The sequence below is a fragment of the Episyrphus balteatus genome, chromosome 2 (genome assembly GCF_945859705.1).
Source record: "Episyrphus balteatus chromosome 2, idEpiBalt1.1, whole genome shotgun sequence".
Taxonomy (NCBI): domain Eukaryota; kingdom Metazoa; phylum Arthropoda; class Insecta; order Diptera; family Syrphidae; genus Episyrphus; species Episyrphus balteatus.
Genome location: NC_079135.1, coordinates 34,060,200 through 34,073,263, shown reverse-complemented (window position 1 = coordinate 34,073,263; position 13,064 = coordinate 34,060,200). Strand labels below are relative to the sequence as shown.

The 13,064-nt window shown below is 34.4% G+C and overlaps 1 protein-coding gene across 1 annotated transcript; it reads right to left on the bottom strand.

The window, feature by feature from the left end:
- Nucleotides 1-1,230: 1,230 nt before the first annotated feature.
- On the bottom strand, nucleotides 1,231-9,764 carry LOC129911773 (uncharacterized). The gene is made up of 3 exons (XM_055989687.1): nucleotides 9,624-9,764; nucleotides 8,731-9,058; nucleotides 1,231-6,511 (listed from the first exon to the last, which is right to left on the bottom strand). The coding sequence occupies exons 2-3, from the start codon at nucleotides 9,055-9,057 to the stop codon at nucleotides 1,484-1,486; spliced, it is 5,355 nt and encodes a 1,784-aa protein (XP_055845662.1). The 5' UTR covers nucleotide 9,058; nucleotides 9,624-9,764; the 3' UTR covers nucleotides 1,231-1,483.
- Nucleotides 9,765-13,064: the final 3,300 nt, after the last annotated feature.

The window sequence follows — 13,064 nt, the reverse complement described above, 5'->3', positions numbered from 1 at the left end:
TTTTTCAAGATGGAGTCATCATGTGCCAAAGAAATATGGTCATGAAAAACTCTTTATTTCAACCATTTTGATATCGTTTCTAATCCGTCCATAATTTTTCGTTTCATGTCGTGTGTATTTTATACTTTTAGTTTGTGTATCGTGTTTGATTTGTCCTAGATCCTAAAAGAAGGTTTACAAAATTAAAAAAACTCAAGCCATGTGTCATAAAAATTGAATCAAAAACGGACAACAGCTTTCCAAAAAAGTGCTTTATCTTTATGAGCTTAGTTTGACAAATTTCCTTTTTGTTAACGTTTTTCGGTTCTAGAAATGTATTCTTACTCTTTTTAACTCTTCTTTAGCTGTGCAGAATCCTTTTCCCTTGTGTTTTTTCGACAGACCTATTCCTCTACCTAAGATTTGTACCTATTCTTTACATATACTATTTGGTCAGAAAATTGTAAAGAGGTTAAGGCAAATAAGATTTTCAAAATATCAATTTTCTTATAACATTTCCAGAACCTTTATTATATTAAAATAGCATACTCAAAGTCGGTGACCATATTCTATTATTCAAAAACCACTCTTTTAAATTTATTTTAAACCTAACAAACTTGTCCTTGATCGAAGGATTTTATTTTATGTCCAACAACTTTTATTTTTTATAAAGAATTAACTGTTGGATTTTACTTTTAAAATTCAGAAAATTCCTACCATTTATATGAAATATTTTATAAGTTCTTATAATGATAATTCTACATGCAGGTTCTGTTTAAATTTTAAAACTTAAGTTACGTATCAGAAAACGAGCCTTACTTGCCCTCAAAAATCTACAATGCCACAGGTCATCCAAGATCAAAATCAAAGAACATTGATTTTAACCACGTCAGAAAACATGAATATTACCTGCCTGAAGGCCTAATATTTGTTAGTTTTAGACCTAGTCAAAGTAAAGTGGGTAATCCAATCACTTTAAAAAATAACAATTCTTATACAAACCTCTTCCCACCTCCTTAATATAAATCTCTTTGCAATTTATATTGCCTGTAGTCCACAGTTCACAGGCTAGAATCAATCTCATACGTAAACAATCTAATCGATCCAAATTCACTTAAGGCCAATGAATGTATCTGGAGCAAACATTTCGAGGGTACACAATGCACACAACATAACGCATAGTGTGTCACCGTAAAAGGTCAAAATAGAACTCAAAGTTGTAATTTTATTTTTCTCAACTAAAACTCGATTTTTATTTACTTAATTATAAAATTATAAAAACAAAAACTTAAAAAAATAAATAAAAATAAAAAAAATACAAACAAACAGTATGTGATCTAGATAAAGAATGAAACAAAAAAAGAAAAACAAAAATAATTGTTAACAATAATTAAATAGCTTCGAGATATACAAAAACAAAATCTAGACCCAGAGAATCATTCTGTCCTTTCACTTTTTTTCGCATCGTAACTTCATAAATTGTCGACATTGCCGGCAACCCCAATCAATGTGAACCGGCAGCACCATTATGCTGGAAATTCAGGGTTGCTTTTGGATGATTCAATTGAGCGACTGCGACTACCTTATAGGGAGATGGTGCACGTAAGGCAGCCGATTTCTGTTGACCTTCTTGGAGGCCATCTCTCACAGCAAGTACCTGCTTTGCGGGCGCATTCACAGTAACTTGATGAATATTTGTAAAAGGTTCCCGTTCGACTACCTCCTGGACCGTTTGGAATGGATGGTTAACAACGATGCGTCGTGTCTGTACACTTTCACTAGCTGCTCCACCATCACTTGGAGCCGGGGTAGAGGCAATGACACGATGATCACCATAGGTGCGACCACTTCTCAAGGTGATAGCTCCGTGTGTTTGTTCATTGCGATACTTTTGTGGGCCACGCAACTTGCTTTGGTCTTTTGTAGAAGCAACAGTCGTTGTTGAAGAAATGGCTTCGTAATGTGCGGAAGTTTGGTGTGATTCAGCATGTTGTGATTGAGATCTAGTTATTTGGGGCTCACTGGCTGAAGCAGGTTTATTACTACTTGCATTTAGTTGGATTTGGCTTTGGCGCGTGATAGGAAGTTGGGCCTGAATTTGGTATCCTTTGTTTTTGGTTACAGATATTTGTTGGTTTACAGCAGTGTTAATAGGGACCGGTGCTGGAGCGGGTATTGACTGGGTTTGTGATTGATGAGGGTAAATGGGTTGTGGTGAATCGGAGTAAACCAAATGTAATTGACGACCAGATGGTGAGAACAATGAGGAACCATCTGCACTAAATCGAAGGAAATGTTGTTTGTGGATTGGAGAATGGTTTAAGACAACTGGTTTAGGAGAGGCATATAAAATTCCAGGCTTGCCCTGTGCTAAAACCTGTGCATAGGTTTGATGTTGAGATTGAGTTGTCTGTTCTACTCGATGAGTGTTGATTGTTGATGAAATGGCAATGGGTACTGTTGTTGATTCAACATTTTTCGAACTTTTTTCTTCGACCACAGGAGGAATTTCAACATTTTGACTGCGGGCTGAAGTGTGTTCAAGATTGTTGTTGAAGATAACTGTATGTTCAGATGTAGCGGTATTTAGACTCTGATCCTGGGTGTATTTTAATGGAGCCCCACGCTGCTTATATTGCCTAGAGCCAGAGGAATATGGTTCTAATGTGTTGGCTGTTGGTGCAACTTGTTGCTGAAACAATGTTGGTTGCTGATGAGTGCTGCTATGAATCTCAGAAACTTCAACTGGTTCCTCAACAGCTTCTGTTACATGTTCTTGCTTAGAGTGTGTACTTTCAGTTGTTTGATGTTCGATCTGTTGGTGATAAGTGTGAACCTGAGATTGTTGCTGGTGTTGTTGTTGAGGTTGTTGTTGCTGTTGTTGTTGCTGTTGTTGTTTTTCCTGATGTCTAATCTGTGCTACCAAATTGGGATGAGCTGGTTGTTTATTGGTGATCTGACTAGGTTTTTCCTGATTTATTGGTGTAATGGGTACAAGCTCTAGCATGTAATATTGTTGTTGAACATTATTTTGTATTGGTTGTTGTTGCTGTACAGAATACTGGTGGAATATTTGTTGGGGATGAACTTGTTGTTTTGCAGAATTTTGTTGGCTAGAAAGTTGATGAGAAGAGTTTTGTTGAGAAACATGTTGTTCTACTATTGGTTCAGAGATGGGTCGTGGGATATTATGTTGATGTACTTGATCAGATTGTTGATGCGTACTGCTAGAAATCTGGGAAAGTTGAATAGGCTGCTTAGAACTCCCTACAATTTGATGTTGGTTTTGGGAACTGGATTTGTTAGAATGTTGGTTACTTGAAAATCCTGATTGGTAGAGAGCTGAATGTTCTTCTTGTGGTGAGGTTGTTGTAGTTTCGACATGTTCTTGGTTCTGGTGTTGTGCTGAAAGTGCTCCATAGCCTTGTTGTTGAGATTCCTGATTCTCAGTTAGTCCATCATCGACTCGAACTTCACCAGTTAGAAGTTGGCCTTGATATCTCATTCTTGGATAGTTATGGCTTGGATCTTGAACATAGGATTGTTGTGTCAAATGACCTAAAGGTGATCCATTCGATGTGATCTCAACATAAGAAGGATATGAAAAATCTGGTTCTCCAACTGCGATCTTATAAGGTTTTACATCCTTGCTTACATCTTGTAGGCTTCCTGATTTTGCATATGCTGAACCACCTTGACTAACAGAGTAAGATCGTTCAGTAGTAGTAGTTGTTGAAACAGATCCTTTACTATGAAGGTTAGAGTCTCCTTGAATGATAAAACTATTTCCATTGTGACCATGTTGATTGAGTGTTGATATTATAATAGGTCCACCAGTTGTAGTTGAAACTACTGGATAACCACCACCTGGTTGCTGTCTCAAAATAATTGATCGAGATCCACTTACAGAGTAGGATGGTGATGATGATGTTGTAGAGTAAATGAATTCTCCACCATTTCCTAGACCAATACTGCCTTGAGATTGTTGGAATCCTGCTCCGGATAAGCCTACCTGTGATAGACCAATTCCACCTTGTGATTGTTGGAAGCCAGCAAATCCACCACCACCTTGTGATCCTCCAATACCACCTTGGGATTGCTGGAAACCTGCACCACTTAGTCCACCTTGTCCGACACCGATACCACCTTGAGATTGTTGAAAACCTGCTCCCGAAAATCCTGAATTTGGTCTTCCAATTAGAACAGTTGGAGTTGGTGCTGGAGGTGGTAGATATGGAGCTGGAGTTGTTGAGTAAATACCACCTTGTGACTGCTGGAATCCTGCTCCAAATGAACCACCATTTTGTGATACACCTCCTTGGGATTGTTGGAATCCTATTCCAGAGAATCCACCTCCGCTTGGCGATGGTGTTGTAGATGGGAAGAATGGAGCTGGAGTTGTTGAAGTAACACCACCTTGTGACTGCTGGAATCCAGCTCCAAATGAACCTCCACTTTGAGATATTCCTCCCTGTGATTGTTGGTATCCTATTCCAGAATATCCACCTCCACTTGGGAATGGTGTTGTCGATGGGAAGAAGGGAGCTCCAGTTGTTGAAGTAATACCACCTTGTTGCTGCTGGAATCCAGCTCCAAAAGAACCTCCATTTTGTGATAAGCCTCCCTGAGATTGTTGGAATCCTATTCCAGAGTATCCACCACCATTGGGGAATGGTGTTGTAGACTGGAAGAATGGAGCTCCCGTTGTTGAGTAGACTCCACCTCCTTCATAAAAACCACCTTGATAACTTATACCTCCGCGACCTCCAGTACCAGGACCAGTAACAAAAATGTTCGTGGTTGATGATGTCGGCCCATTATTTGGTGCTGGAGTTGTTGAAACTGTAATACCACTTTGCGATTGTTGGATACCTCCACCACCGATTCCACCTTGAGACTGCTGAATTCCGATACCAGTAAATCCTCCACCAGTTCCTCCAAAGCCAGTCGTTGACGATGTTTGCGAGACACTTGGTGCAGGTGCAGGTGTTGTTGTTACAGTAATGCCACTTTGAGATTGTTGGAATCCTGATCCACCCGCGGTGCCTTGTTGCTGCTGAGTACCAATCGTAACAGTAGTTGATGGAGCACCATTGGGTGATTGTGTGGTTGTTGAGATAGCGATTCCGCTCTGTGATTGTTGAATTCCACCTTGACCCCCTCCAATAGCACCTTGAGCTTGTTGAATTCCTACTCCACCCTGGCCTCCTCCAATAGCACCTTGAGCCTGTTGAATTCCTACTCCACCTTGACCTCCTCCAATAGCACCTTGACCCTGTTGAATTCCTATGCCGCTTTGACCTCCTCCGATAGCACCTTGAGCCTGTTGAATTCCTATTCCACCTTGACCTCCTCCGATAGCACCTTGAGCCTGTTGAATTCCTATTCCACCTTGCCCTCCTCCAATAGCACCTTGAGCCTGTTGAATTCCTACTCCACCTTGACCTCCTCCAATAGCACCTTGACCCTGTTGAATTCCTATTCCACCCTGACCTCCTCCGATACCGCCTTGAGCCTGTTGAATTCCTATTCCACCAAGACCTCCTCCAATACCACCTTGAGCCTGTTGAATTCCAATTCCACCTAGACCTCCACCGATAGCACCTTGACCCTGTTGAATTCCAATAACACCCTGACCTCCTCCGATACCACCTTGAGCCTGTTGAATTCCGATAACACCCAGACCTCCTCCAATAGCGCCTTGTGACTGTTGGATTCCACCAATTGATCCGCCTAATGATGGAGCTCCAACACTCGATGCAAATGTTAAACCTGACCCTCCTTGCAACACATAACTACCATCTGATTGTTGAACCAAAACACCGCCCTGTCCTCCTCCACCATTGAGACCAAATGCATTTGCAAAACTTATACCACCTTGGGTTGATTGTTGGATGCCATTTCCAACAAACTGTCCTGTCAAACCTCCCACGGCAACAACTGTTTCTCCAGTAGGAACCTTTGCCACAGGTCGATCAAGTTCTACAATTACTGATCCTGCAGGTCGGACGATCACACGTTCTTCAATGTCATAGTAATGCCTTTGGATGGCAGGTCTGCGGATTTCATAGGTTTTTGTTTTAACAGCATTTTGAGCAATATTAAATGTTCTTGGACCGAAATCAGCATATTGATAGTATTGTTGTTCTCCACCAGCACCACCTTGGGCGTCAGTCAAAAGAATCTGTCCTCCATTGCCACCATTAGCTTGGAGAAGTAAACCCTCATTGCCAGCTGCAGCTCCACCATGAGCTTGGAAAACATAACCGTCACTGCCAGAAAATGATACCGAACCAGCGTTATGTAATGAAGCATCATGTGGCTCATGACTTACAATAGCATAATTCGGATGATGAACTGGGGGCTGTAGGATGTGTGATGTTAAAGATGGATGTGCCACACTTCGTTCAAATGTTTGCAATTTTGCTGGTGAACTTTTAAAAACTTCAGCTTGTGACTCAGTTGTATTTGTTTCGATTTCGATTTCTTCAGAATCTTCAGCAGGTGGTGAAGGGCTTGTTGATACAAAAACCTGAAAATATATGTAGATACAAATTTTTATTTGAGTTTACCTTTTTTGTATTAAATTTTCATTAATAAGAAGCTTATAAAAATTCATCTTTTTTTTTGTTTTGATCAAATCTAAAGATATGATTTTCAAGCAGTATATTTTCAAAATTAAATTAAATCGAAATACCCACTTTAACAAAATTTAAAGTCGTTATTTATTAAAATGATGAATAACACTTTTGAATTTTGGAACAAAGGCTCGTTTCCTGAAAAGCCGTTTTAACAATGTAAAAAAGTGTGGTGTTAAGTTTCTAGATACGTTAATAACCTTAAGATTCTAGAAACGCTGCGGAACATTTCGTGGAAACAATTATTATTACATTATTTTGTTTGCACAGTATTTCGACCTTAACCCTTTATTTTTTTTTTTGATTTTGGATAAGAGCAATGGCGCAAAATTTTAAACAAGCTATTGTTAAGAGCTTAGGATATTACTAGTTAAAAATTTGCTAAATATTTAGTAATTTGCTAGCTGACCGAAAATGTTAATCCTTTTTTATAGTTTTACTAACAGTAAATTATTTGGAAATTTGGGTAAGAAACTATAACACACAAGACCGTCAATCTTTTTGGGTATATATCTTCCAACAAAATAAGATAGTTGGAACCACATATTGGACCAAAGATTCACTGTCAACTATCACAAAACAACTTGGCCCTTGGCCGATTCAGCCCCTGGTCTTTGAAAATGTAGAAGCGATACCACACACAGTTCGAGAGTTAGGTATATACGCTAAAGAAAACATTGCATTGTTGCTGTTTATTTGTGTAGTAAAAATATATTTTCGTTAATCCTGTGTATTTCGTTAATTGGTCAATATTAAGAATAAAAAATATGCACTCTTCACTAGAAGCAGTCGATGTTAAAAACATATTCATAACAGAAATTTCTTGAATTTTAATTGTCAAAATAGACTAATTTAACTTTGAGACGCTTGTCTAAGAAATCTTGTTACCAATATGTTCCTTACTCAAACCCAATAAAAAAGCAAAGAAAATTACGATATTCAGCCCTATCCTGAGTTTCATGTGGAAATTTATCCACCCGGAATATTTTTGCTCCACCGGAATTTGAAAAGCTATCTTGAGTTTCACCCGAAAGGAATTTACATTTTCCTCTAAACTTGCTTCCTTTTCGCCCGGAACTCACTATAGGGGAAAAGTGAAATTCAATTTTTCCGGGTGGAATTTTGTTCACGTAAAAGGTGAAACTTACGAGAGGGCTTTCATGATTATTGTACTGAAATGGGTCCAATTGTATTGAAATTTATTTTGTACACGAGAAATGAATATAAAATTTATTCAAAATGTTTTATTTGAAAAAACTCTAAAATGTTCCATATATCTTTCATTATTTTCTGCGTAAAAGAGTAATTTTTATTTATTTTTGGTATAAATAAATATTGGATGAAGTACATATTCACAAGTATTAAAAAATTTTTTTTTTAATTCAAAAATCGTAGGACCCAAAAATACCTAAAAGTACAATTTTGACAGGTTTGTAGATAATGGCTCACTTTTGAACTTAAAATAAGTTTTAAAAACTTTCTAAATTTAGGCCCAATTTATTCACACTCCATTAAATTTAAAGTCGCCATTTAAACAGTTAAATTTTAAATTTTGTATGCTATTTGACAAATTTCTAATTTTTAATGGAGACTTTAAATACAATGGATAGGGAATAAATTGGGCTTAAATAAGAAAAAATAAAACAGCTTGATCAGTTTTATAAATATTTTCAAAAAACACTCAAGTTGTAACATTTATTTTGGATCAAAAATCAGAAATTAGTTTAAAACTTAAATCTTTCGATTTTCTCGTTTTTTGAAAGCTTAGATTGTAAGAAAATTTTAGAAAATTTTTAAGACACAGATTAAAAAATTGTATCGAATTTCGACAAATTGTATTTTTGTACTCGAGCAAACTCATTTGTATCGACTTTTCCATGCCTGGCTGACTATCTAAAATTTTCTTTTATTAAGAAAACTTGTTCAGTAACATCGTTAAGTTTTCAAAATGTCGATAACAGAACAAAAACGTTGAATCCACTACAAAGCTGATAGTTTTGAAACTTAAACAATTAATAGTTTTTTTTTCCAAATTTTTAATAACTTTTAACTTTAATTTAATAAGGTGGTAGAGATAAGATTATTTTTGCGGAAAAAATCAACAGGTACTTACTGTTTCAATAGTTGGTTGACTGTGATATTTCTTAATAAACCGTTCAAATTCTTCATTTTCAATTTCATCGTCCTTTGGAATTTCTCTGTTCGAACTACGAATAAATGCTGCGTGTGATATTATTTCCTTTGATTTGGTTGTTTGAGTTTTTGTGACTTTCTCTGATCCGTTGGTTTTCACTGGTCCAGCTTTCAGCTCTTCAGGAGCTTTTCCTTCAACATACGACACATCAGCAGGATTTTCGCGGGGTACATCAATAGATATAGATATATTTTTCGCAGCATACACTGCTTGCAGGAGCAAGCACACCAGTAACACACACTTCATCCTGTGGATGAAAACAAAAGACAACACACAATTAACTACCAGACCGATCTTTTTGTATAATCCAATCACTCAAACGAAACAATTCAAAGGGAAGAATTTCAATTAAAATGCACTTAAAGTTTAATAGTGTTATCAAAAAAAAGTGGTAAAACCACTAAATGGAGTTTTTTTTTCGATATTATGTATTCCGATCGTATCACACAAAAAAACTGACCGATTAAGTGATCTAGATCACGTATCCTCACTATTATCTCACCTCAATAAATCTTCACTATGCTATCACGATTTTTCGTATATTCGTATAAATTTTATGTTTGTTTTTCTTTTATTTTTATTTGAAACAATTTTCGTTGCAAATTTCACTGTTCGAAATGAATTGAATGAATAACACTAAAATTGACGGGCTGATCGTTTTTATATGACTATTAAGCCTTTTCGTAAAAATGTTTTTTTAATTCGACCAAATGATGAGCCTAACATAGTGACTTAGTTTTACAATTAAGGGACGACAAGCTCTGCCGCCCCACTTTTTGTTGCTATTTTATGTGCTATCACACGAGATTCACCTATAATATTATACGAGCATGGGTTTCCTTAAATGTATCTGAGAAATACAATCAATCAGTATATGTCAATATCAATGATGATGCGTTGCATGACTGGCCGGACACTACCTGTTGGATTCACCACACCAAATAAGTCACCAGCACCAGTCAGTAGTGATTTCATATAGCGAGTATGAAATGCGAATTCGGCAATGTTCTTAATCGGCGTCTAACAATCACAAAGGTCACACTTCCATTCATGAACTTATCTCAAAATTCTAGGAATGTGAATCAATGAACGAAGTTTGATTAATAGCAGATGTGACCATACGCCTTAAAAATGAGAGTATATACTTCTCAACTTTTTGAAATTAGTAAAGATACACTTAAATTTGTTATTGATGATCCCATTTTGGGTAACCAGTTGGTTTTTAATATAAAACTTCTGAGGCGCAGTTTTTCAAATTAAGTTTAAAGAAATCCCGAATTAATTAATTAAATTTTATGACTTGATTCTGGATCAATTGAACGAATTTGTTTTAAATTTTATTGCATACGTTTTTTGTGATTACCTGGAATATATCTTATTCATTTGCTGGATAAACCAACTTCTTTACCTCTACCTCTACATTAAAAAAATTATAAGCTGCTCCTAAATCAGCAGTTACCTACTGAATTTAAATGAATTTATGTTTTACTTCGATTGTAATTTTTTATTTTTTTTTCATCTAAATGAAGTACAAAAATTTGCAAAGCTTAACTGTGAAATGTAAACTTGTTAACTTTTAAAATTTATTCAGTTAATTTTCAAATGATTTATTGAGTTTATTTATCTAACACCCATTTGTATGTTATTTGTTTTATATTTCGGCGCCCTATAAAGGAATATGGATCAAAGTAATCAGCCTATTTTGGTAAGAAACAATCATATCCATAGTTAGAGTCCGGCGCCCTATAAAGGAATATGGATCAAAGTAATCAGCCTATTTTGGTAAGAAACAATCATATCCATAGTTAGAGTCCTTCGTAAAGTTATTTTAAGGTATCACAAATTATATCAAATAGCATTAATTTTTGGATGAGTTTTTTTTTATAATTTTCTCGTTTAGTAAAAAACAAGGGCTACAACTTTAAATGCAATTAAACGATTATTTAGAAATAAAACATATAAATACGTTAGAAATAATTTTAATGATTTGCTTCAATAGTAGGTATTAAATGTATCTTCAACTTTTAGTGATTCGATCTTGTTTCACTTAGTTATTAAGAACAATCACCTATTTAAAAAAAAATTTAATAAATTTAATTTTTTTGTTTTTAAATGATACGGATACCAGAAAGTTGTTATGTGTTTTTAAGAAAAAAAAACTTTGGGCTCTTTTTCACGTTCAGGTGGAAGAAACTTTTTTCTCAAAACAAAAAAAAAAATAATATTGTTTCACTTATAACACCACTCTATTATTAATATTCATTTTGATCCTTTGAATTATTAAAAAAAAATTGTTTCAAGGTCACAATTTTATATTTTCAACAAAAGTTTGATACAACTTATTTTTAAAACTTAACGTTCTCGAGCATAGCTTACAGTTTAACGTACAACACAAAATTAAACTTTTGAAACTTTTTTCTGTGCATTGTATTTTATTATATCCCGAAGAAAATTACTTTAACTTACCGCGACCAAAAATTTAAAATCTTTTTTTCCTTGTTAATTGAAGTAAAGGGTTAAAAATGCAATTAAATTAAATTTTACATAACATTTTTTCTCAAGCGAAAAAAAGGAAATTATTCGATTTGACATTCTAAATGAGCTAATTGGGATGAAGTGAAAACAAGCTATTAACGGTAACGGAAGGAAAGATTACAAGAAATTAAATAATTTTTAGCATTCACTTTTCAGAAAAATAAGCTTTTACAGAATTGATTTATACGACAAATAGATACTTACCGTTATTTTCGATCCCAAGAAATTAAAAAAAAAACCTTTGGAAAGTTTAAAAAATGTTTTTTAATAAATCGACCAATACCTGTGGATGAAGATGTCTTGAAAAAATGGCCGTAATGTCATTGAATTTTCTAAAGCAGATATCCTAATGCTTGTAGATCCATCTTATTAATTTTTATGTAAGATCGATTCTTAAATAATTTAATCAAAATTATAACTAATGGTTGTCCCTATAGAATCTTTTTTGACCTTTTTCCTAAGTAATTAAAAAAGTGAATTCTTTAGCCCTATTGTGAATTTCACGTGAACGAGAAAATTGAATTTCATTTTCCCCTATTGTAAGTTCTGGGCAAAAAGTTGTTAACATCCCGAAGTCCTCATCTCCGTTCACAATTAAATTTTGGTGAAGAACAAAATGTTGCACGTTGCACTAGCTTTTTAAATTTCAGGCGAACAAAAATATTTCGGAATATTAAAAAAAAAAATTCATTTTAATTTTCCAAAACGACTCATAGACCAGGGTCGATAATTTTTGAAACCAAAAAAAATCATAGTAGAATGAAACCCATTGGAAAACGAGGTGAATATGATAAAAATGAAAGGAAAAATAAATTACGGGTGAGCCGAGTTCGAGAAGTGGGTGGGTTGAGTTTTTAATGGTAAAAAATGGTATATCTCGATTTCCGGCAAAACTACAAGTCCTATGGAAAAAGTTGTATGGCAAAGGTGTAGGTAATAAAAAGATCTACAACTTTTGCATAAACAATTTTTTCAGATAACCTCAAAATTTAGGTGAAAAAATTAAAAAAACCGAGTTTTTTTTTTTATATTTATCTTTTTCAAAAAAAAAATTTAGACTCCTGTATCTTTTTGTAAATGGCTTTAAAATTATTGTTCTTTTTGAGTGTTTTCTTTTTTCATAAGAAGTCGCAAAAAAGAGCTTCACAGCAGCAATAGCTGTGTTTTATTTTCCTCGTGATCCAGATCAGATCATTGATTTATTTGCGAAACAATAAGAAAACAAAATCCTGCTTTTGTTGTAAAACTAATAAAAACAATGATCTGATCCGGATCACGAGGAAAATAAAACACAGCTAATATTATCAACCAAAAAAAAAGTTAACAAAATTTAACAACTCAAGCTCTAAAAACTGATATTATTAATTCTTTCGCTTTTTCTTTTTTATGTTTTGTATTTAATTTTTTCATGTTATTTCTCATTTTCTCGTTTTCTTTTATTAAACTTTGTCAATTTTTTGTATATACAATGAAAAGCAAAAATTGATTTTCTATTTGTCTGATATTACAATTAAAATTAAAAAAATAAATAACAATATTTTAATTTCTTTTATATATTTTATTTTATTAAATTTAAGCAATACACATTTATATTAAACTTTTAAAGATTAAAATCCTTCAACAAATCAAATGCACTTTACTTCTTTTAAAAAGAAATTATTCCTTCCGAGAGTTCATTTAGAAAAATACATTTTTAAATATTTAAAATATTTTAGGAG